At 49.1% G+C, this 24,548-nt stretch overlaps 4 protein-coding genes and 2 long non-coding RNA genes across 20 annotated transcripts in view; 2 read left to right on the forward strand and 4 right to left on the reverse strand.

The window, feature by feature from the left end:
* Positions 1–2: 2 nt before the first annotated feature.
* On the reverse strand, positions 3–2,365 carry LOC6736150 (angiotensin-converting enzyme). Its single transcript, XM_002083014.4, has 4 exons — positions 1,264–2,365; positions 541–1,107; positions 168–481; positions 3–107 (listed from the first exon to the last, which is right to left on the reverse strand). The coding sequence occupies exons 1-4, from the start codon at positions 2,250–2,252 to the stop codon at positions 91–93; spliced, it is 1,887 nt and encodes a 628-aa protein (XP_002083050.1). The 5' UTR covers positions 2,253–2,365; the 3' UTR covers positions 3–90.
* A 598-nt stretch (positions 2,366–2,963) lies between these two features.
* The window catches only part of LOC6736152 (sodium channel protein 60E), a 30,190-nt gene continuing 8,605 nt past the window's right edge, over positions 2,964–24,548 (forward strand). For 6 of the 14 annotated variants that reach the window (XM_016168929.3, XM_016168933.3, XM_016168930.3 and 3 more), the window contains exons 1-20: positions 3,662–3,920; positions 5,489–6,011; positions 12,288–12,499; positions 15,744–16,363; positions 16,433–16,652; positions 16,710–16,844; positions 16,900–17,635; positions 17,691–17,905; positions 17,962–18,132; positions 18,188–18,381; positions 18,446–18,548; positions 18,611–18,739; positions 19,591–19,605; positions 19,924–20,166; positions 20,221–22,361; positions 22,420–22,747; positions 22,809–22,909; positions 23,483–23,657; positions 23,737–24,033; positions 24,311–24,465. In XM_016168929.3, coding sequence (XP_016029539.1) covers positions 5,975–6,011; positions 12,288–12,499; positions 15,744–16,363; positions 16,433–16,652; positions 16,710–16,844; positions 16,900–17,635; positions 17,691–17,905; positions 17,962–18,132; positions 18,188–18,381; positions 18,446–18,548; positions 18,611–18,739; positions 19,591–19,605; positions 19,924–20,166; positions 20,221–22,361; positions 22,420–22,747; positions 22,809–22,909; positions 23,483–23,657; positions 23,737–24,033; positions 24,311–24,465 — 6,227 coding nt within the window. In that variant the 5' untranslated portion in view covers positions 3,662–3,920; positions 5,489–5,974. Of the gene's footprint in view, positions 3,202–3,661; positions 3,921–5,488; positions 6,012–12,287; positions 12,500–15,578; positions 15,672–15,743; positions 16,364–16,432; positions 16,653–16,709; positions 16,845–16,899; positions 17,636–17,690; positions 17,906–17,961; positions 18,133–18,187; positions 18,382–18,445; positions 18,549–18,610; positions 20,167–20,220; positions 22,362–22,419; positions 22,748–22,808; positions 22,910–23,482; positions 23,658–23,736; positions 24,034–24,310; positions 24,466–24,548 lie in introns of those variants that run through there. The other 8 variants (XM_044922525.1, XM_044922524.1, XM_044922526.1 and 5 more) reach the window with 6 other exon arrangements.
* Positions 6,381–9,139, reverse strand: LOC27209204. Of its 2 annotated transcripts, none has more exons than XR_005543619.2 (2): positions 7,105–9,139; positions 6,381–7,024 (listed from the first exon to the last, which is right to left on the reverse strand). It is a non-coding gene; the product is annotated as an uncharacterized LOC27209204 (long non-coding RNA). The 2 variants fall into 2 exon arrangements; XR_001601256.3 differs by having other exon boundaries at positions 6,381–7,056.
* Positions 9,187–10,927, forward strand: LOC6736151 (glycine-rich protein DOT1). Its single transcript, XM_016168927.2, has 2 exons — positions 9,187–9,764; positions 9,833–10,927. The coding sequence occupies exons 1-2, from the start codon at positions 9,747–9,749 to the stop codon at positions 10,781–10,783; spliced, it is 969 nt and encodes a 322-aa protein (XP_016029550.2). The 5' UTR covers positions 9,187–9,746; the 3' UTR covers positions 10,784–10,927.
* LOC27208964 (mitochondrial thiamine pyrophosphate carrier) lies at positions 10,746–12,217 on the reverse strand. Its single transcript, XM_016184495.3, has 2 exons — positions 10,953–12,217; positions 10,746–10,888 (listed from the first exon to the last, which is right to left on the reverse strand). The coding sequence occupies exon 1, from the start codon at positions 11,922–11,924 to the stop codon at positions 10,953–10,955; it is 972 nt and encodes a 323-aa protein (XP_016029551.1). The 5' UTR covers positions 11,925–12,217; the 3' UTR covers positions 10,746–10,888.
* On the reverse strand, positions 15,195–15,494 carry LOC123327099. Its single transcript, XR_006541561.1, has 2 exons — positions 15,345–15,494; positions 15,195–15,254 (listed from the first exon to the last, which is right to left on the reverse strand). It is a non-coding gene; the product is annotated as an uncharacterized LOC123327099 (long non-coding RNA).

Here is a 24,548-nt window from a genome sequence, read left to right on the forward strand (position 1 = left end):
ACTTGATTGTTTATGTTCAATTATATTTCTTCTTAGGAAATTGGTTTATAGTTTTATACCGGTAGATAAATGCGTGTTGTACGTGGTATCTTAGTCCCTCCGACACACTATAAGAAGTACGAAAACTTGAGACACTGCAAATTTTGGATATCTGCACCAATACTCACATTCATCTGCATCCCAGCCCGGCTCGATGTCCAGTTGCTTGTTGCGCTCCTTCAGCCACGTGAAGAGTGGGGCAAAGTATTCAAGGATACCGCGTCCGCTCAACTTTCGTTCACCGGTGGCTATCTCCATGACATCCCGCCAATGTCGAGTGGCTCCCAGCTGCATCATGTCGCGAATCTTTTTGCCTGCTTCTTTGCTGTCGTAGAAATCGCAATTGTGGAGTGGGAAATTGGGATCACCGGGCTTGTACTGTCCACTTGCCAGGCAAAAGGAACGGTAGAACTGGAAGCCCAGGATCTCGGCCAGGAATTTTCTGTGGGGCTCGGGGAATAGGAAATTCTTGATTATCAAAAACAAAAGATGGAAACTGACTTGGTATTGGAGGTTTCCGGATTTAGTCCTCGATAGAACTTGAAATCCACATCAAAGTCCTTGTTAAGACGTTGTAATGGTGGCTGGACTCCGGCGAATTTGTCCTGGAGGCCCCAGTAAGCGCAGTTATAGTCCTTAACCCCGATCCGCCCGTCCATAACGTCCACGAGGAATTTGTCATTGATGAAGTACTGGGGCACGGCGATCAAGGTGTGCACACCCATGCGAAACAGGCGGTTAAGGGACTGCTCCTCCGTAAGACTGTCGTTCAACAGGATGTGGAGACGGTGCAGGTGGCGTGGAGTGCCTGAAGCCAGGATAACTGTTTCCGCTATGGCAGCTCCAAATCCAGGACACGGCTCCGTGTCGAGACCAAAGGGCAGTTGCATCTTGTAGAGGTGGTACTGCAGTTCAGCCATCGTTCCGTGAATCTGCATCATCTTCTTGTAGTCTAGTTTGGGGCAGTAGCGCAGCGCCACATCCGGCGGAAAGTAATATACCTGCGACTTGCACTCAGCTCCGCCCTCCTCGTCGTTCATCCGGCGGGAAAAGCGGTCGTAAAAGATACTGTCACCGAAAAGTTGTTTCTATTAGCTTTAACCGAGTACAATTATTTTATATTTATTATTATATATTTATATAATATAACCTAGTTTATTGAAGTTACTGTTTAAAAATGAAATACCTGCCAACAGCATTGAAATCTGTAGAGCATATACTTACTTTGGCATCACCATTAAGCCCAACGATTCAAAAAACTCGGCAGCTTTGCGGTTGATTTTGACGGGCGTTACCAGGACCTCCTCCAGGCGCCGATGAACGGAGGGCAACTGGTGCTGTCTGCCCTGGTGCGGTGTGCGAAAGAACTGGTGAGGGTACCAGTCCTGCGACAGGATCTGGTCCATAATGGGAGCGGAGATGGCGCCATCGCTCTTTGTGTCCGCCTTTGGGTAGGCAGCTTGCACCTCGCGACGCAAATAGGCGTGCAGTTCCCGGTAGAGCGGCATTATCTCCCACACGACCGCCTCCATTTCAGCTTGAAAGTTCTCCGTGTCGTAGTTGAGGTACCATGTGCGCGAGGGCGTCACATGTCCGTTGTAGGTGGCAGCGATCCGGAGAAGCCGAACGTAGCCGATGAACGTGTTCTTGGCCACGTCCTTCTCGTTTATGGCCCTGCGCCAGGCCTTCCAGTTGATGACCAGATCCTCGTATAGCTTGGTGTGCATGTTTTTGTTCATGATCTGCGGGTACATGGCCAGCGAACCACGGGCGGAGCAGTCCTCGTAGGGGCAGACCAGGGGTCCGTTGACAAAGTTATGAATCTGACGTAGAAGGTCCTTGGCCTGCTCGTAGTCCTTTGGCCGCAGGCCCTGCAGCTGCAACTTGGCCATTCGCTGCACGCGCCTACGAAGAAGTGGGTCATCCAATTCAGCCACTGACACAACGCTGAGATTGCCCGCTAAGTCGTAAAATAGTCGATAGGTCTCCGCCTCGACCTCCAGCTTGGAGTTCAGAACCTGTCCGCCCAGCGGTGACTTTCCCTTGGCCGTGAGCTGCACAAAGATCCTGCGGTTCAGACTCCACACGTGGCGCATGCGGTCTTTGGCTCTATCAAGTATCTGCTTGGTAGCCAGTTCATAGCTGGAATGGCCGATTCCGAAGGTCACGGAGAGCAGAAGGATTAGCAATACTCCCACAAATGGCAACCGCATTTTGCCTTTGCTGGCTTCCGTTTCGCCTTGATAAGGTTATCTGAGTGCTTTCGAATGCGTCTTGGGATTTGCTTCCGACTCTGACCGAAGCTCGAGCAGAACTGAGTTCAGACTGCGCCAGTCGAGCCGCAGGCTTATCAATCTAAGTCCGGGGCATTGAGCTAATCTGTAATTGGGAAAGAAACCCAGCTAGCGATCTCCCCAAGCAAACGTTGCGTATACGTTACGAGCTTGTTCTGGCATTACTTATACGCTGAGTGTGCCAGCCCGAGGCGGAAATCGCAGTGGGTAGGGCGGCGAAGACAGGCCATCCTTACACCATTTTAGACTGATTAACAGCGTCCGCATGCTGCTGGTTTTGTTAGCCAGTGGCCCATATTCAAGCTAAATCATTTTGACATATTCCTTCCGAAGAAGGGACAGCGGAGGTAGTCCTTTGCCCCGCGGTGCACCAGCGAAGCATTCGGAATTCAAATCGGAGAAATATGGGGAAGTTCGTCGCTCGTGTTGCATGTGGCACGGCATTTGTTTATGCCGGCTGACCTACAAGCAAACGTGAGGGCGCAGGGGGATTTTGGGCACGAAGGCGAGCGTGAGAGCATTTCCCGCACGAGTCCTTTTCGAGAGAATAGGGGGAAGTTCGCGTGTGTATTTTTTCATCGCTCTGCATCGTGGTCGCCCTGCAGATTACGTCAAACGGAAAGGAAACCCGTTAGCCGAGCTCAGTCTCCGACGAACCTTAGAACCGAGCAGTCGCCATGCAAGCGCACGTATTTACAGTGGCCCAGTGTCATAGTGTCCTAGTATGAAGTGAAAAAATCCAAGGAATATGGTGAAAAGTGAAAAGTGAAAGGCAGTGAAAAGCCTGAAAGGGCATGGAACATAACGCAGAACTCGCACCCCCACAGCCGCACAGTGAAGCGCCTTACCATCACAAGTGCATTATTCGGTGCGATGAAAATTCTTCAGCGCCCAAAAATAGAGTGAAATGTGTGCTGCATATTGTTGTTGCTGCTACTGAGTGGGTGAAGGGAGGGGGAGAGGCCACGACGGAAACTAACCTACATTTTCGCGCTCTTTCGCACGCTTTTGCTGACACACACACAGACACACGTGCGGTGGCAGGGAGGCCACTGTGCTATCTCTTTCGCACTCACCCTTTGGGCCGCGAAAGAAATCAACAGTAAATTGTAATAACACTTCTTAGACTGCCAGTAGGCTTTCGTATGTGTGTGTGTGTGTGTGCGTGTGTCAAACAATGTGCGTGCCCGAAGTTTTTTGCTTTGTTCTGTTTCTGTTTTTGTTGCTGGTTCCGTTTCAACATCCCCACCCACTCACATTCGCATTGTTGCACAGTTGCGACTAAATAAAAATGTAATTAATGTAAAATAAAATCAAATAAAACACAGCAGCAGGAGCAAAAACAACTGGATCGGGAATAGTGAGCCAGTGTTGGGAAGTCGATGTTAAAGTGCGAGTGAAGGCGTACGTGTGTAAGTGTGCTTTGTGTGCGTGTGTTGCAGGCCCAAGAAAGTGAAATACGAAAATAGAAATAGAAATTGCCGGAGTGCAAACACACAAGCGATTACATAAAGCCCAACTATCATCCCGAACATCCGACAACTGCAACCAGCGGAGAATAAAAACACTGATGGCCAATGCTTAAAGGTAAAATCGAAAATTCAGACGCCTGTGCGTGTGTTGGTGTTTGGAGGGAAGTTTGGGTTCCAACGCAACAACAATGTCCTGGTCATAAATTAGCCCTTGATGTGCACTTAACTAGGTGGCCACACTTTCGCTTCGTTTCGAATCGCTTCGTTCTGTTCGCACGAAAGAGAGAGCTAAAATGGCGGAAGGGGACCGAGAACGAAATTCGTAGCACAACTTTGGGGGCCAACTGGCAAAGCTCTGCCAGCCGCACTTTTATGAGCCAACTTTAAAACCAACCGCTGGTCACGCCCAGAAAGCAGAAACCAGAAACAGAAGCGAGTATCCCCGCCCCAAAGGGAGGACCCCACCGAACAATTGAAAGCCAACAACACACTGTTTAATGCCTCGAGCGCCGCTCTCATTGTTGTAATAAAAGTGTTTTTGCCGATTTGTGTGTGTCCGGGACAGACCAGCAAATGCAGGTGGATCTCCAATGGCACACGACAGCCCAGCCTCCAGGCGTAATGGCACATCCCTGCCACTGCCAGCGAATTTCCGCCAGCAAACATCACATCAACTGCCATAACGGGGCGGTGGAAACTTGATATTGAATATTTTATGGGCGCCTTCATCTACCGCTTTTCCATTTTTGCTGCCAGTTGCGAGTTGCCAGTTGCTCGCAGACGTGTCAAGAAGTTTGCGAGGAACACAACAGGAAGCACCGGCCTATACAAGCACCCCCACACCCATACACATGCCCATATAGTATATGCACAACAATGCCGGGAGCAGCATCAACAAAGCGCTGAGCAATGAGCAGCCCCGACCCACGCCACAGCCCACGCAAGCTCATTGCTTCTTCGTTGGGCGCCATTTATCAATTCTTGTATCTTACTTGTGTTGTGTGTCTGTGCAGGAGCTGCTAGATTGTGTGTATGGGTGTGCCCATAATGTTAATTAACTTTATCTCGCCCAAGCTTTAAGTCTTAAAGCGGCACTCATTTCCCGGCCCTCGCCTCAATTCGCATTCTTCCCCTTCAGGTGTTTATCTCTTCCGTTACGCACATTACACATACGTTGGCCGAGTGAGTCGTTACGTTGCGTATACGTACTGCACTCGCAGAAAGTATAGGGTATTCTTCAGTATAGAGGAAGTCTCCATTGAGTGCTGACTGCTATCTTTGTTTAATGGAAACAAATCCTTACATTCGTTCCTCTTGTTGATTGTCTTGTATTAATTTATAGTATTTTATCCTAGTAAAATAAAAAGACTTGGTCTAAAATAAATAAGCTTGGTCTAAAATTAAATAACAGACTGTGGGGTGGTACATTAAAGAGAATCTGTAATCGTATGTTTTTTTTTTTTTTTTTGTTTCACTGGCATCAATCTCAAGATTTTTTCTGAGTGTGAGCCGCGTGCGTTGGTGCGGGTGCTTTGAGCTGTCGGGGATTAGCGCGCTGCCAATTACCGTTACTTGACGCGACGCAGAGCAATTGCGGGCAGAGGCGATTTAATTTACTCTCAGTCCCCCTACTTACATAAGCTTAAATCTTTCCACTTACATCAATCTCTTTCTTTCGTTTAGAAAACATACGCATCGCATCGCAAAATGTAAAGCAATAATCAGCACAACAAAGCCAAAGCTCACAATAGAAGTAGACGAGGCTGAGGAACTGAGCTGGGACGATGCCAAATGCCATTATTGGAAACGGTCGTAGTCATAAGATTTGCATAGCATAGCAATAGCAGCAGACATCATGAAAGCCCCCAGCGTGATAAGCACAGCAACAATAGCAACAGCAATAGTAGATACTAGGCACAACATGGTTAACAAAGGGAACGGTGACAATATTATCGGTAAACTGAGCGATCCGCTCGCTTGAATAGTGAGATAGACATATGCCCAGTGTTCGAAAATCGAGTGAGAAGCCTGGCAAGAGAGAGCGCGACCAAGGCATGCAGCTGCCCTAAGGACTTCGCCCAGGACGACGACGACGACGGAGTCGAAGGACCAAGCAGCAACCGCAACCAGAGGCAGCAGCACCCAACATAACGACGACAATCAGTCAAGATGAGTGATGATCAAGCGACGTCCAACGATGAGAAAGGTGAGTCCCCTAAACCGCTAAGCCCTCCTGATACTGCTATTGATAGTTTTCCAAGCCACCCGGCCTCATAAATATTATTCCCGATGTGTCCAGGGGGGAGTTTGGTAACCGGGAGGCCATCAAATCTGTATGCGGGAGTGTGCAAGGTCAGGAGGGCAGGTGTCACGGGGCAGGACTTCTGCTCCTCCTCCTTCCTCAATCAGCTCCTCCGACATCCTGACAGCGACACCTGCACGCCAACCAAAAGAAACACGTGCACAGTGGTTGCGGACACACAGGAGTCTGGCTGGAGATGCAGGACTTCTTTCTATAAGTTATAGAGAGCAAGTTTGTTTTATTCTTTCCATTTTTTTTAAACTTCTCGGCCTATTTAAGTTGACTTCTACACCGACACCGGAAACCGACAATTGGCTTAAGAGTATTAGATGGCCAAGTTATGAGCTCAAAGATTGACATTCTTCATCAGCCACCCACAGTGCCGTATAAAAGGCAGTTGGGGGTGGGAGGACCAAAGGCATTTCCTTTTTGTGCGTGTTGAGCGTTTTCCTGCCACTTCCCGAACTCCTGTCCTGCTGTCCGGTCCTGCTCATCAACATAATTAAATAGCATTGCTCATTGTGTGCCGGGCGATTGCTGTGCCGGTTGTGCCTTGGATACGGGGCATGGGCGTGGGTCTGGGGCACTTGGGTCCTGTGTCCTGGGTCTTGGCCAATAAAACGAAAATGGAATCGAACCAGCTTAATGGCGGGGCAGAGCGACCCTAAGGCCGTTTAAATAAATGATAAACAAATCGAAAATGGGAAGCGCTTTTGCCGGACGCAAAAGTTTCGGCTGATGACTGGCCATAAGTTACGCAATCGTTTTTGCAGGCGCCGATAGAGAGCGCCATTTGTCCTTTCGGCAGGAGTGAGTGGGCGGGCCTTGGGTTGATAAGTGGGCGCACGGCGCCATTGTCAGCGGAATATATTCATTGGGGAGGTGAACAATGCACAAAGGCCAGCAGGCGCTGCCATCTGTGGATTACGAATATGAACGGAAACGGAAACTAATTAAATATGTAGAGCAATTGCTGCTGCATCTCGCTTTATCCTACCGATTCACTTTTTCACTTTTGTGTGTCCCGCATCACTGCAGCCAGTGTTTCGGTTTCTCCTTCGGCTCGGCTTGGGCCGGGGTTGGACCGACCGCCTTCCTTTCCGCCTTGCCAGTCTCGAATTGGATTTGGTTTTTGGCCAGGGCCAGGAAGCAGTCGAGAGCAAGTGCCCCAACTGCGAGGGGCGTAATTGCCCTGCCCCCTAAGCCTCCGCTCCGAGTCCAAATCCCATTTCAATTTCCATTCCCATTCCCGTCACCATTGAACTTGCTCAAAGGTCTGCGCAGCTGCAACTGCAACGGAGGCAGCAATGCCAGTTGCAACTGCAACAATGGCTGCACTTAAAGCAACAAACTTTGAAAGTTGAACCAGCAAATCCGAAGCAAAGCAGCCAGTTCATAAGGAATATCAAGAGAGCTTCATAATATAGCAGAAAATTGAATTGACATTTTCAAGACTTTCTCCACAATTCTCGTGAATCACTTGTAGCACAACTTTTCTCTCTGTGTGTGGATGCAACTGGTTTTTTGGGAAAACCACGACATTGCACGTTGCTAGCTGCTTTTAGTTTTCTGTGTCGGTGTGCAATTTCCTTTTTGTTTTTGGGCGCTTTGAGAATGGCTTTGCTTCCGCGTGAAGATGCGACGGCAGGTCTGGAGTTTCGAGTCGCGAGCCCGGGTCGATTATGCAATATGGGGAAGATGTGCGTCTCCGTTGCATCTGATGTTAATGTGCGACCGCCAACCGGTTGCCCATCGTCATTGCCGTCATCGCCGGGGCAGCAGAAGCAGCTTCATCATCGTGAGCATGGCCCTCGCTAGCTGAAGATGTAATCCCCATTGAAAGATGCTCTGATGGCACTGGAGTGCAGCCCATGTGCTCCAGCTCAGCGGCTCCCAGTTCGAACTTCATTCGACACAGCATCGTGATTATGACCTGCGATGTGGCTTGATTGGCAACAGATTATTGCGTCGGTGTCCCGCTTGCTGCTCCCAGCTAGTTCCTTATGTAAGCCCGCTTTGTTTACAATCCGAAACAGTTTAAATGTGTATTAATTATTCGGCAGTGATGGAATCTGCCGACGAGCAGCCAGCTGCCTAGCTCCGTAGCTGCCAGATGAGAAATGATAATCAGCGACGTAATCGAAATGGCCGGATGGCCCCGATTCGCTGGCTCGGCCCAAGTCACTCACTGCTAATGAAAACAGTGGCTAATCAACGGCGAAAGCATGGCGGCGGGGGTGGATGGGGCGTGCAGATTGGTGGGTGGGTGAGTTGGCGGTGTTGGGTGGCCAGTGGCCATGACCTCTCTCCGCCGCCAGTCGGACATCTTGCTGATGTAAGCGCGAACAAAACCCACGACGCGTTGCCTTTTGCCCATGCTGCAGCGCGGGGGCATGACAAGATATTTTTGATGTTGCTGCAGGCGAGGCTTAACCCAATAGCGCTCGAGAGCCTCTCGCGAACTGGCTCTCTGAACGGCGACCTGACCTGGCCCAATCCAAAGAACAGTAACTGGCTCTTTCCCTGCCCCTCAGCCGCAGCAGGACCACTGCTCCGTTGGCAAACAAAATTATATTGATAATTTCCGGCACTGGTACGGCCATCAATGGGTTAATGACTAGCGACAGCGAGCAGCCAGCGGGCAGCAGCCAACCCGGCCAACCCTTGGCCAATCGTTATGCAAGTCTGGACCAACAATAAGGAATTGCCAATAGGAAGTTCGTCGTATCTGCATACAAATCCATAAACATGAACGTCAACAAAATACCTAACGGTTAACAACCAGCATCGGCGATGTGATAAAGTAGCAATAGCAACGAGCTCTGGGCCAAAACTGGAACTGGTCAAGTTGCATATTACCACAGTTTGAGTTTCGGTTTTAGCTATTTTCGGCGACCAGCCCACGAAGCTTAGGGCCACTCAGATTTTCTCTCGAAAGAAAGTAGAGCACAGAAGCGAATGCTCCTCGGGAGAGAGTGTGTTAGTGCACTGGGAGAATCCGAGTATTACAATTAAAAAATAAAAGTCTTAGATTTAGAAAAACATCTTTTATGCAGCGGATATCCATATCGTAAAATATGATTTTCTTACGTAAATATAGCAAAAGGAATTTAAGATATCTCTTAGCGATCTTAAATTGGTCTACGAAACCGGTTTTGTTGATCATGTAAAATATTGAAAATGGAAAACCAAAGATGATTGATACACTTAAGTTGGCATCACACCATGGGACTTAAAATAATTTTGAGTCACAGACCCTTTTTTACGTTACTCTAGTGGGATTGCAAAAGGGCACATGCTGGGGATGATGTGAAAGGTCAACACTCTCGCGATCTTCGGAAAGGGAGAGTGAAGACTGGACGGCCGAGAAGAAAACGAAGACGAAGACGCGGCCATTTGGCCTTCAATGGGTCGCGGTCGTGAAGCTCCAGTGGTCTGGCTCCACTTCATTCAGCTCGTCGTCGTCGAAAGAGATTATCTCTGCACTTGCTCCGCGGCGAGCGATCGCTTATATAACCGCATGGCTCCCGAGTGGAGAAGAGGGCTATAAAACGGCGTGTGCCCACGTTTGCCGAATCATTTCCAGTCGGTCCAGAGGCGAGCAATCATTCGAGAGTCCTTCGCAACGAATCCAGAGAAATGGCAGCCCGTTTCATAGTGAGTTTGGCACGACACCACGTCAGTTCAGGTGGATCCTAACACAGATTCCCTCCTTCCACTCCCAGATCAGTGCGCTTCTGCTGGCTAGCCCAGCGGTATGGGGAAAGCCCACCTTCGGACGAGAGCATGTCCACATCCGCATTCACCTGCCGGAGAGCGGTGGGGATCACGGCGGCCACGGAGGTGGTGATTTTGGCGGCCACGGAGGCGGTGATTTTGGCGGCCATGGAGGTGGAGGCTATGAGATTCACTCCCACGATGGCGGATACAGCGGCGGTGGAGGAGGCGGTGGCCATGTGAACACCTATGCTGTTATCACCGAGAACCACGGATACAGTTCCGGGGGTGGCGGAGGCGGCGGAGGTGGCGGTGGCCACGGATACAGCTCCGGCGGATATAGTTCCGGTCATGATGATGCCAAGATTGCTGCCATCGCTGCTGCTGCTGGCTCGTCCTCCGATCACGGACATGGCGGACATGGCGGACACGGAGGCAGCGGCGGACACGGCGGAGGTTATGGTGGCCATGCCATCGCCAACATTGCAGCCATCGCCGCCAGCTCAGACTCTTCTGCTCATGGAGGCAGCGGAGGATACGGCGGCTACAGCGGTGGCGGTCACAGCGGAGGAGGTCATGACACCCAGGTGATTGTGGCTGCTGCTGCAGCTGGTGATTCACATGGCTCTTCCGGCGGATACGGCGGCGGATCCTCCGGTGGATACAGTGGCGGCACCTCCGGGGGCTACGATGGTGGATATTCTGGTGGATCCTCTTACAGCGGTGCCTCCTCCTACAGCGGCGGCTCGTCCTACAGCTCTGGAGGATACAGCGGTGGACATGGCGGCGGCTATAGCAGTGGCGGCGGATCCAGCTATGATACCCAGGTGGTGGCTGCAGCCGCTGCTTCCGGCAGTGGTGGCTCCTACGGCGGATCTTCCGGCGGCGGTGGCGACGGATACAGCTATTCAGCGCCGGCCTCCGGCGGCTGGGCGGGATCCAGTTCAAACTGGAAGTAGACGGCAATGTCCGTCGTTGGCCATCTGGTCGTCTAGTCTACTGTTCACGTTTAACTTATATTTGACATGTTCGCTCATCCATATTCCACACATTCTCCCAAGACACTGGTGTACAAAATAAACCATGTTAGTGTAATAATTTAAGCCAGCCGCCCAGTATGTGGTTTACCTAATGCTTGACCAGTTTTTGCCGATTTTTCTCCGCCTCTTTCATTGGAGCTATATAGTGGCGCTTAAACATGTCATAGATGGAGAAGTAGACGGCACTCATCAGTCCTGCCTTGAGCAGAGTGGGCAACATTCCCTTATAGAAGCCCCCGAGTCCTTCCTCCCGGAACGTGGTGCTGATGCAGCCCAGGATCGTAGGGCACTCAGGGTTGCGGCCAAAGGTCTTACGTTCCTGTTTGAAGGCCATCAGCTGGATGCGCTTTTTAAGCAGGTCCGCCGGGTATACGATCATCTTGGCCAACACCCCGGACAGCGCCCCATTGAGGAAGAGGAAGGCGCCGTGGATTTCCTGGCGCTGGTCGGGAGGCTTGGCCATCAGGACAGCCGCGTTTAGGTACTTGTAGAAGAGAAAGTTTGCCCCTACCAGCGGGAACACCTGCACAAGCGTGAAGGGTAATCCTCGCGAAAGACCCATCCAGCCTTCCATCTTATAGACCTTTCGAAGCCCGGTAAAAGTGTTCATCTGACTGCGGCGCGAGGAGGGATCTGCGGCCACCATCTGCGTTCTTACCACGTCGAACGGCTGGGCTGCCACGGCTCCCAGACATCCGGCTATGCCGCCGCAGATGAAAAACATGAGGAAGGGGCGCTCCCTCCAGTATTCGAACTGGTGGGCCATGGAGCGAAGCTGTTCGTAGGACCAGAACTGCACCAGAGCGTACGAAATGCTCAGAACCTGGCCGGAGTTGTGGCCACGGAACATGCCGCGCATTCCCTCCTCGGCGTACACCGACTTGAAAGCGTGGATGACTCCACGGTATTTCGACCCCTTATGGTTGGTGACCGGTTCCACTTGCATTTGGAATCGGATCTTCAGCACGTCCAGCGGCTGGGTTATGGTACGCGTCGCAGCTCCGGCGATTCCGCCGCCGACGGCCTGCATTACCTGGACTTCCACCGAGTTTTCGGGCATCGGATGTGGCGACGATGAGTGGACGGATTGGCTTTCGGTCCGGGGCGAGCTCCCCAGCACGGCAGGAGCTATTCACTGTACAGATGAGGACGAAGTGGTGTGTTGTCATTCCGCAAGCTAAATTTCCTGCTACTGTATAAGAATGTGGCTAGGCTTGTATTAAGCTCTGGCCAATTACACAGTATTTTCCAATTTAATATTTAGTCGAAATTTTAAAATACACAATAATTTCTCTGACAATAATGTAAAAGCTTAAAATTAGTGAGGTGTCTACGTACTTTGGTTGGGGTCTGCATATGAATGTATATACATTTGTATGTTTGTGTTGGTTGTCGCAGTATTAATCCCTTCGATCTCTTTCAGCTGTCGCCAAGCACCAGGTTGTCGCGTACACGCAGAGGTCGCAGGTCAAGCACGAGAACCGGCACATCCAGCTGGTGCGGGAGTACGGCTTCCACCCGCGCACCAAGGCCTCCGTGGAGGACGGCGATGTGCTGCCCCGCAAGTTCGAGCCCTTTCCGGAGCACATGTACGGAAAGCCGCTGGAGGAGATTGACACCTTCATTTACGAGGAGGTGAGTACTGCCGCGTTCAACATTCCCTCATTATCCGCGACCTCGCCTCAGTTGGCCGCCCATTGGCTCTAATTAAAAAGTCACAGGCAGGCGACCGACCCCAGATCCGGGTTCTCGTGGTAGGGCAATCCTCGTGGTGGCAGGTGCAGGCGGCGGAAATGGAACACGGCGCGCGGCTGTTGATGCTTTTGTTTTGATACCGTCGCCTCGCTGCACTTGCCCCATTGTGGGCACAAGTGGAAGTGCACTTTGGCGCAGGGAAACTGCGGTTAATGGAAACGCCTAGAACGGCCCTCGTGGGTCCTCGAAAGCCGAAAAGGAAATCAGCGTAAATGCCGCTCGCTCGTTAAATTTCAAAGCCGGGAATAAATTTTGGAACTATGTACATCAAACAAAGGACACACAGTTGCAAACACGTCTGCCCAAGTGTGAGTGTAGGCATGAACTCGGTGCTGGAAATATGGGTCATGTCATGCACAGGGCTCCGGGCAGCGAAGTTGACAGCCGTATTTACGTGACTCAAACAAACTGGCCGGAGCCGCTGCCGCAGCAGCCGCAGAGGACAAATTATAGGCGAACATGCAAGTGTACTCAAGACTTGGCGGCTTTCGCGCCACGTGTCGTGGCGAAATAATTCCGGATAGCGGCCTAGCCGGACGAACTGGACTGGACTGGGCTGGGCTGAATAAACATGCAAGTGGCCAGCCCACGGGGCTGCACTATAATGGGAGTTACGGGGAGCGATAAGATGAGCGTACCTGTGACGCCGAGTGATGTGTTTATCGATCTACCGGACATCCCACTAAGTCCAAGACAAACAAAGTCCGGCAATCTATAATTAAATCTTATTGGCGACATGCTCGCAGTCCGGGAACATCCCATTGCGAATCTCGACGCTCTTTCTGGGTCACTCCTGCGACGAGTGCAGCAATATTGTCCCACATTCTATAATTAATTCCTGAATGGTTAGGAGAACAGACTATCTCCGGTTGACCGCACGGCTTTGTTTAATCCATTTCACAGAATCAGCCAACTCCCAGAGCACCTACATTGCACGGTACCTCCGAGTAATTTTTGCGTCATCTGCGCAGCACATCGAAACTTAGTATTGTGACCAGTGATTTCTTTGGAGCAATACAGTTGGTGTCATAAGCTTATTATTGACTTTCAATTTAACGCGCTCTGAAAATACAGGGTATTAAATAATTAAAACTTTCGACTATGCTAGTAGGCGCTCAGTGACTATTGCTCATCTCTGCTGATGCCCTGGGAACTAAGCAAACCAAACATTCTTAGGCCATGGCTTTGAGTAACTTCCCTAACCAAACAGCGTAGCCAATCGCCCAGCAACCCAGTATCTCCCATCCGAAGCCCTTACTGCTCGTCTCCTATGAAAATGGGCTGCATGGCTTTCAAACAGCCACTGCAGGTGCAGAATCAAAGTGCTTAATTGCATTTTAATGGCCATCTTCTGGCAAACAACACCCGTCTGCTCGTCTCTGGCGACACGATAAGACACAGACGCCGCATGTTTGCCTGGAATCTCTACAAGCTTCTACACAGCTTTTCATTTCGGGCACTTAAAAATACACACGCTTATCCCTAAGCTGCTTGCCGTAACCACCAACAGCATTTCAGGAAGGGAACTGGAAAGGCATGCAAATTTACAGGCAGGCCCACAAAATGGTAAATGGCAAAATGCCACCCAATCGAAATTTCTGCTTGCTACATTAAAATTTCTGCTTACTTGGCTGAGCGACGTTTATGTGTGTATTACAGTGACAAACGACCTTCAGACGAGTGGTCTGGAGGGGGGTCGGACGCTAGCGGGCCAGCCGAAACATCATCCTCGGCAGGCACATCTGCATATATAATTGAAGAAATCAGGGCGCTAATGAACAACCCAGTGTGGCCTGGGCGGCTGCCTTAAGGTTTACTTTTCGTTGCTCCCCTTTGGAGGCAAACAAATCGATTTTCCGAACATGGCCAAGGGGCAGGAGCGGAACGGCATGACGGGCGCAGGACACGCGCTCCCTGGTCGGAGGCAGTTCCTCCAACCGACTGCGCCTTGAATAATCGTATTAGCCGATTTGTAGGCAATTTATTGCCCTGCCTCGAGCTGATCAATGTTTAATGTGGTCTTCCGATGGGCACCAAGTGGATCCAATCCGCCGGTCGGCCGATAAGCATACATCGCCATGGCACCCAGGGCTAACGTGGCTAAAATCTGTAATCTCAACAGCAAAACACTTTTGCCAAAACGTGCTCTCGCGCTCCCGCACATATAGACACATGATTCGCGAATGTGGTTATGTCGAAAGAGCACGCTTGCCCTTTTCTCACCGCTCTCTTTCTTTCACTCATATTAACAACGCATGATTTAGTTGTGGAACCTTGGCGAAAATCTAGTAATTTATTAGAATCAATTTTTACGTGAATTTAAAATGCACATGTACGTTTGTGTGAAAACTGGTTTGCAAAATTACTTGAGGGCCACCATTTTGGGGCTACCCTGTCGGCGTTTTTCGTTTCGGTGTTAGCATCAATCAAGAGTTCCTGAAACGAAGAGGGGATTTGGATTAGAACCTCGCGTGCGGGAAACGGGGAAATAGTTTGAGATGGGAAAGGGTGCTCCCAGAGGCTGCGACCAGCGGATGAACTCACCATTTAGTGGGCAATGCCGCTGCGCTTACTTGGACCTTGCACGCATCTTTCTGCGCTTACGCTTCAACCTACGCATACGCTTCTTACGCCACTGCAAACGATAAAAATCACTGTTAGTTGCTGTTCACTCGCGTTTAACACTATGTTCGAAAGGGAAAATTTAATTTTCACAATTTATTACCTTAGCTCTCATTTTCCTTCTGGTCTGGACGACGGTTTGAGAACGAAAGAACGAATATAAAACGGAAGTCGGCGTGCTAGGCTCGCGTGTCTATTTGACAGCTCGCCGAAGGGTTGCTTTGGTGCGATAGATGCCTATCGATAGTGGCGCTGCCACCTAAGGTTGCCACTTGGCAACACTGCCACTTATTTTGCGCTCTGGTGCTGCCATATCCGATTTCATTTTAATGAGATTTAACAAGAAAGTCCTGTTTAATTGGAGGTAGTGCAGTGCCAAACAAGTGGGATAGAAATTGGGAGTAGGCAACGCTTGGGACCACATTGCGAGGTGCTTTAACTGGAAAACAGGAATCCTCCACCAAACAGCACCCTGTACTAAGCGCGCTTTTTCAAATTTCAGACCTTCTGTGTAGTATCCAAGCGGTTCCGGAAGAACTACATCCATCGCTTCACGGGCACAAAGAGCCTCTTCCTCTTCTACCCATGGAGCCCAGCAAGGCGCGTTTGCGTCTACATCGCCACCAACCAGTTCTTCGACTACTGCGTCATGGCCACCATTCTGTTCAACTGCATCTTCCTGGCCATGACGGAGACCGTGGAAGAGGCGGAGTACATCTTTCTGGCTATTTACTCTATCGAAATGGTCATCAAGATTATTGCCAAGGGCTTTCTGCTCAACAAGTACACGTATCTGCGAAACCCGTGGAATTGGCTGGACTTCGTGGTAATTACTAGTGGCTACGCCACCATCGGCATGGAGGTGGGCAACCTGGCGGGGCTGCGCACTTTTCGCGTGCTGCGCGCCCTCAAGACGGTGTCCATCATGCCCGGATTGAAGACGATCATCAACGCGTTGCTGCACTCCTTCCGCCAGCTGGCGGAGGTCATGACGCTGACCATCTTCTGCCTGATGGTCTTCGCGCTCTTTGCCCTCCAGGTATACATGGGCGAGCTGCGCAATAAGTGCGTGCGCCAGGTTCCCACCGACTGGACGAACGTGTCTCATACGGACTGGCAGATGTGAGTTGTGCAAGGAGTCTGACTTTAAGGTCTGAAGTGCGATCTAATCGATGATTTGCTTCGTTTTAGCTGGGTCAACGACACCGACAACTGGCTATATGACGAGGATGAACTGCCCGTGCTGTGTGGTAACTTAACTGGAGCCCGACACTGCCCTTTCGAGTACGTGTGCCTCTGCGTAGGCGAGAATCCCAATCATGGCTACACCAACTTTGACAACTTTATGTGGTCCATGCTGACGACATTCCAGCTTATCACGCTCGACTACTGGGAGAATGTATATAACATGGTTGGTTTTTGAGGTTTCTTGTGTTGTGCGGGTCTAATTCAGTGACATTTCTTCAAGGTGCTGGCAACATGTGGTCCTATGAGCGTCTCCTTCTTTACCGTGGTGGTTTTCTTTGGTTCGTTTTATCTAATCAATCTGATGTTGGCTGTAGTGGCGTTATGTTACGAGGAGGAAGCAGAGATAACAAACGAGGTGAGTCCGTCAAATCTCTATCTGGCGCAATACTAAAGTTGTAATGGCTTTGCAGGAACGCAAGAAGGATCTCTTGGACCATCGGGATGACTCCACTTTTAGCTTCGATCCCTCGGTGCTCAACGTAAAAAAACTAAACAAAAACAACAAAAAAAAGATCGACTCACGGAAAGGAGTCCTCTTGGCATCGTACAGCAAGAAAAAAACTAGGCGAAAAAAAACCAAAGGCGGAAAGGAAGGTGGCACCAACGGCAATGGGAACGGCAGCAACGGGGACGACAACAAATCCCATTCGGCCACCCCCAGCCCTGGACCAAGTCCCCGCCATAGCGCAACTGAACGCCCCTCGGCACTTACTATGCAAGCGCAAAAACAATACCAGCAGATGGAGCAGCAGCACAAGCTGGCCAAATCAGGTAGTGGCGGTAGCAACACTTCAATGGCCCCCACGCCCAAGGGGCGCATCAGCTTCCAGGACACCGGTGTGGGCGTAAAGAACCCTAATATGCTTTACCCCTCGGATTACAAAGGCCAGCTCATCGCCAGCAGCGGTCAGCCGAGCTCCAACTCAAGCGGCGTGAACCGCGAGTCCTCGCAGGACGACTCTGGAGTAGTGGACGATCACGAGGAACAAGATACGACGAACGATATGGGGCACGTGTCCACCGTTGAGCTGGCTCTCTCCCCACGCGAGGTACGCCTTATTAAATGCAATGGAAACATTGCCCGCATCAAGAACCACAATGTGTACGCCCTGCACCAGGAATTCTCTTCGGAGGTGGTGGTGATCGGTAAGAAATAAGTTTGGTTGGATGGACACTTTATACGCAAATAACACCATTTCAGATGACCTACCCGACCGAAACTGTGATCGCTGCGTTCATTGGTGCACCGACTATGAAAGCTGGCTACAATTTCAAAACTGCCTATACAAGGTAGTGAGGGATCCCCTTTTCGAGCTGGCCATCACACTTTGCATCGTGTTAAACACCGCCTTTTTGGCCATGGAACACCATGGGATGAGTGAGAGCTTCCGCAACGCCCTGGATGTGGGAAACAAAGTGAGTGTAACATTGCCGACCACCAGAATAAACCTAATTTTTTCTTTCCCTCTTAGGTTTTTACGTCAATTTTCACGTTTGAGTGCATTGTCAAGCTAATGGCTCTGTCTAAAGATTTTTTTCTTTGCGGATGGAACATTTTCGACCTTCTCATCGTTACTGCGAGCTTGCTTGATATAATATTTGAGTTGGTTGATGGCTTGAGTGTCTTGCGTGGCTTGCGTTTGGTAGGAGGACATCACCTAGTTTTCAATTTCGGATTTTCATATTTAATTTTTCCAGCTAAGGGTATTAAAATTGGCTCAATCGTGGACTACAATGAAAGTGCTGCTTAGCATTATAATCTCGACGATCGGCGCTCTTGGCAATCTCACGCTCATTTTGGTCATAGTTATCTACATATTCGCTGTTATCGGCATGCAATTGTTCTCCAAAGACTATACGCCCGAGAAGTTTGATCCAGATCCAGTGCCAAGGCAAGACCAAAATGAAACCTATGAAAGATTTTATATTAATTATATGTTAATTACCTTTGAACAGATGGAATTTCAATGACTTCTTTCACTCATTTATGATGATCTTTCGCATTCTGTGCGGCGAATGGATCGAGCCTCTTTGGGATTGTATGCGAGCCGAAGAAGAGGTATGGCCCTACGGCTAATAACTAATATCTGAAAGTTACTAAAATTTTATATAATTTTCCAGCAAGGAGCCTCCACCTGCTTTGCCATTTTCCTGCCGACCCTAGTGATGGGAAACTTCATGGTGCTTAACTTGTTCTTGGCCTTGTTGCTCAACAGTTTTAACTCCGAGGAGCTCAAGTCGAAAAAAGAGGCAAGTCAAATGTTCCGAATGCCTATATTTTGATCCCAGTTTCTTAGCGTTCGTGAATGTATATGTCTTTATGTCTATGTGTGTACCAGAAAAGGTACTTAAACAACCTAACAACTAAATCCGAAAATCTCGAAAAGCGATGGGGGAGGGATCATCTCTCCCGTGTCATTAAACAATCCATTAAAATGGTTAAGATGATCGATTGTTTGGTCGAACTATTAATGTATGATTTGAATTTGTCTTGCACTTTATGTGGTGTTCGGTATTTGTGTGTCTCTGAGTGTAAGAATTTAGCTTTATCATGATCGCGCGATGGCACCCCCATTTGAATTTCCAGTTGAATTATACACCATACGATTTGTGGCACTCCTCTGTTTCCACAAGCAAAACCGATTATCATTTTCATGTTTTTAAAAATCCTACTAAATTTAATCGCTGTCTGTATTGTGTTACTAACTGTGCTAAATGTTCATACTCTCTTATTTAAGCAAAACTATAATAACCCCACTCAGCACAGGAGTCACAGACGCCCTTTGCTGGGTTCTTTAGTTCGGCCCCGTCCGAAAACTGTTTCCGCGATGTTTGTTCTGACAAAATTAGCAATCACTTAAATCGCATTCAGCTCAGAGTCAGAACAGACCTCGCTTAAGTCTTTTTGTACGTCTACATGTAAAAAAAATCTTAAAAATGCACTAAAGCGTATTCCAATTAACCGAATTTCTGTCGTCAACTCTGCACAATGCGTTTTAAATCCTAACTTGCGACACAAAAAACACCAAACACTAAACACAATCTTAAACCCAATCAAAACGAAACTTAAACAATTTAAATACACTGAAAACGTTAAACAGATTTTCAAGAAGAAGGTAATTTTTTTAACTAAACTTCTTACTTGCTTTAAACTTGCTTGCCTCGTTTGCGTTAACCAATCCATATCTAAATCCAGACATACTGTATGTGTAAATACTTACGTATAGAGTAGTAAAAAGTCGATCAGGCTATATATGTACGTTATATTTTTTATGTTGCCTGCCCTTAGCATAAGTCGTATTCAGTTTTGTATGCATTGGATCCCCAATTGTATTGATGTCTATTCAAAAAGAAACATGTAGCGAACTATTTAGTTGAGTTTCACCCTTGGGCTTCGCTGTGTTCTAATGTTTTGCCATCTCTGACCCAAATAGGAAGTGGGCGAGGAGTCCAAGTTGGCAAGGAGTATCGAACGAGTGCGCGACCTGATTCGCAAGAAGCGACAAGAGCGCAAGGATCGCAAGGAGCGAAAGTTTGCTGAGAAGTTCCAGCAGATCGTACTAGACGCCCAGCAGGCGCATGCTCAGACTCACTCCCATCAGGCTGCAGTTGGTCTGGAGAGAGGCGACAAGCCCGGTGTGCTGGCCGAAACCAAGTTTCATAGATTGAGCTATCAGGTAAAGTCTTTCATATCACATTTGAACAATGAAATTAATCCATATCTTTCTCAGGAATCTATGAATCGCCCAGTTTCTGGATCCGATTTTGGCTTCCAGATTCCCCTGCATGACGGGCTGCATACGATAGTCGATGGCCTTGAGTATGATGACACGGGAGACTTGCCAGAGCAGATCCAGCTACAGGCGCATCCACTGCCACCCACTTCAGACTCGATGCCACCTACGTATGAAAGTGCTATGATGGCCACCACTGGAGGCTCATTTTCCTCTGTCAATGGAAACGGGACCTGCCAAAATCTAACGCCGTTCGTCCATTCGGAGCGCCGGCTGCAGCACCAAATCTCTTCGGGAGTGAGCACCCAACAGAACGATTCACGCGAGGAGGCTACCTACACAGAATCAATCGAGCTGCGCCTGCTGGGCCAATACAACTCTACCGATACAGACCCGTACGCTAACGATCAAAGGAGCGGCTGTGGTTCCTTTAACCGAGGCGACTCACTGCAGGACAACTCATCGCGGCGCTATGGAAGCGAAGAGCACGACGAGGCCTATCTCAAGTATCAGAAGTCCCTGCTGACGCGATCACCTAGCTACCGAAAGTCACTGGATCGCTTATCCCAATCTAGTGGGCAGTCTCAGCGCTCATTGCTCAAGTCAGAAGAGGCTGAGATGCGGCGACATTCGAGCGGCCAGTCCCTCAACTCCATATCTATTGAACAGGATGAACTGCTGTCTCAGCAGGGCAATTTGCGAGAGGAACTGCTCAACTGCGACCAAAAGGAACTATTTCAGTTCCTGCAGGAGGAAGAGGATCTGCAAAAAGGGACCAACCGGAGCCGTATCTCAAATGTCATGAGATCCCGACGACCGTCTAGTCAGATGGGACAGCCTGAGAACGAATCATTGGTGGAACACTCAGAGTTTGACAATATAATTCAGAGTTTTGAGAAAGAACTAGAAGAGATCAAGCGGTCCACCACATCGTTAGAGCGCAAACTTTCCAACCTTTCAGAGCCCTCTCCGGCGGCCGATGAAGCCACTAAAGCCATTATGGAGCACATTGCTATCATTACAGGAGCCTCCGAGCGCTCGGCCGCCGACGAGGTAGTGCTCCCCTTAAACCCGTACGACAGTTATGACCTGTCAAGCGTACCACGACGTTCGCAATCCGTCAGCGCAGCCGCTCAGCGCCAGTCCGTAAAACTAAAGCGTCGAAGCTTAGAAAAACAACGCAAGATCGATGAGGACTTTAGCATCTCAAATGAGATACGCAAAATCTGTGATCAAATCCACGCCCCCTTCGTGGCCATGGAAGCAATGGCAGTCGCAGCCACCAGCGCCAGCCAGGCGCAACCTAATCAATCACCCTTTCTCAGGCGAAAGGTCGATCCGTTCACAGTGCAGTTTGATCGCTTCAAGCGTCTTTCCCTTATTGAGCGCGTGGAGGAAGTACCCGAGGAGGAGAAGCCTATCTCGACGCTACGCATTGAGTCGGAGAAGATGCCGCGCAAGTTTCTGCACGGTCCCGACCAGCTGCGCCTGGACAGCCTCTCTCTAAAGAGCACGAACTCGTACGAAAACCTCCTGATCCAGAAACAAAAGCTGGGCATGGCCACGCCACCCGCCGTTCCTGCTACTCCGCCTACCTCCTTAAAATCGAGCATCGAGCCACCGACACTGGCGCAAATTTCATCGCTAAAAACCACCCCGCCGCTGGCTGCTCTTACCGAGCACCAGCAGCACTTTCATGCCACTAGCATTCAAGCAGCACCCACTCACGCCCACGCCCATGCCCACTCTCAGGCACATGCTCACTCAATGGCTGGGCAGCGGCGACGCATGGAGCATCCACAATCGACGCTAGACAAAGCCGCATCCTTCCAGTCAGCGCGCACCGAGTCGCACAGCTCGGGAGCGGCAGACACAAGCTCAGCCCTGGCTCTGGCCATGGCCCATAAGACTGAGCAGTCGCAGTCGACGGCGCCAGATGCCACCCAGAAGCCGTCTGCATTTACGCGACTGACCGAAAAACCATGGCATTGTTTGGTTTCCTACGTAGACGATCTCACTGTCGGTGGGAGGCGTAACTCGCAGGGAGCTTACAATGATCCCATGACTTTTCCGAGCTACGGGGCCACAAAGGCCGCCAAGGTGCCTGACGACTGTTTTCCTCAGAAGTGCTACGATCAGTAAGTATTCCTCAGCGTTCCTGCGCTCCTGCGCTTTCTAATTCTGACTCCTTTTCAGTTTCTACTTTCGCTGCCCCTGGTTCATGAGCTGCATGGACACGCAGAGCGCCAAGCACTGGACGCGCGTGAGGACGGCTGTCTTAACGGTTGTCGATACTCCGGCCTTTGAGTGGTTTGTGTTGGTGCTGATCTTTGCGTCAAGTATCACGCTCTGCTTCGAGGACATTAACCTGGACAAGAACAAGACGCTAAAAAGAGTGCTATACTGGATTAACTTCTCCTTCTGTCTGATTTTCGTCGTTGAAATGATCCTCAAGTGGCTGGCCCTCGGATTTTCCAAGTACTTTACCAGCTTCTGGACCATTCTTGATTTCATCATAGTGTTTGTAAGTCTCATTAATAAAAATGTATTGTAAGAATTCTTCTAACCAACTTGTTCTCCTCCAGGTATCAGTATTCTCGCTGCTTATTGAAGAGAATGAGAACCTTAAGGTCCTAAGATCGCTACGCACACTACGAGCTTTGCGTCCGCTGAGAGCCATCTCTCGGTAAGTTGACCAATTATTGGTCTCCCGATAGGCTGCACCACAACCTTCTCAGACATACGTGCATCCGATGAAGAAAGCTATCTGCGTAGGAACTTCCGTCACTACTTCTCGTTCATCCTCTATCACTACTGATCTATTGTATCTTTTTGGGGAGGAGTTGGTCAGACCGAGCGATGCGATCCAAGCCGTGTGCAGTGTTTAATACAATCTCGTCTTCTTTATGAATTTCGAATAGAAATACGTACTCGTAGAACACGCATTGCATCGTCCTCGCCTCCGTCCTTGTCCTCGTCCTCGTCCTTGAATCTGTTTAGTCTGTAGTTAAAGTATAGACCTTTCCTGTGCCTCCGTAGTTTTGGTATATTGTAGAAATAGAAAAGAAAAACATGTATATATGTAAGATAAGCTAGCTAAATAGTTGACTAAGCAGATGAGTTCCACTCCACCATCCATACACCACTTTTAAAAGTAGCCATTTGACCACGACCACTTAGCACTTTCCCGGCATAGTTGAGACGACATGTGTCCATCACGTTATTGCTGCTGGCATTTCATCGATCATTTCTATTCCAGGTGGCAAGGAATGCGGATTGTAGTAAACGCTCTCATGTATGCAATACCATCAATTTTCAATGTTCTTTTGGTTTGTTTGGTTTTTTGGTTGATCTTCTCAATAATGGGTGTTCAGTTCTTTGGTGGTAAATTTTTTAAGTGCGTTAATGAGATGGGCGAGCTACTGCCGATTACTGTAAGTATTCTGGTGGATGTTCAGATGCAGCTTCATACCAATTAACACCTGAGATATTATTAATTATTTCATATTCCAGGAGGTTAACGACAAGTGGGACTGCATCGAACAGAACTACACGTGGATTAACTCTAAGATTACTTTCGACCACGTGGGGATGGGCTATCTGGCCCTGCTGCAAGTGGCGACCTTCGAGGGCTGGATGGAGGTAATGGCAGACGCTGTTGATGCTCGTGGAGTGGACCTGCAACCGCAGCGGGAAGCCAACCTATATGCGTATATTTATTTTGTTATATTTATTGTGTGCGGATCGTTCTTCACACTGAATCTATTCATTGGAGTTATTATTGATAACTTTAACATGCTTAAGAAGAAGGTAAGTCCATTGGCCTATGCTCCTGCCCGGTCAGCTTCTTTGCAACCACACTTAAATCACCTGTACAAACGCAAACCATATATGATCCATCTTTGATTTGAATCGATGTATTCCGTTCGAATCGCCGTCATAATGTGTAAATTTATCCGTGTTATTGTGTTGCTATGTTGTGACGAGTTGTTCATTGAATATCTTTTGCATACCGCTTAGTGTGTTACATAACTGTGGATTGTATATATATAATTAAATGTTCATTTTATTCTCATCACTTTTATAGTATGAAGGAGGAGTGTTGGAAATGTTTCTCACCGAATCTCAAAAACACTATTACACGGCTATGAAAAAATTGGGACGAAAGAAACCACAGAAAGTTATTAAGCGACCTATAAATCATTTTTTAGCTATGTTTTATGATTTATCCAATTCGAGAAGGTAAACAAACCCGCCAATCAACCATTGATCCAATCAATCTCAATCTAAGAACAGCAAATACGTATATCTACTTATAGTTTGTA

Source organism: Drosophila simulans, chromosome 2R, assembly GCF_016746395.2.
Source record: "Drosophila simulans strain w501 chromosome 2R, Prin_Dsim_3.1, whole genome shotgun sequence".
Classification (NCBI taxonomy): Eukaryota; Metazoa; Arthropoda; class Insecta; order Diptera; family Drosophilidae; genus Drosophila; species Drosophila simulans.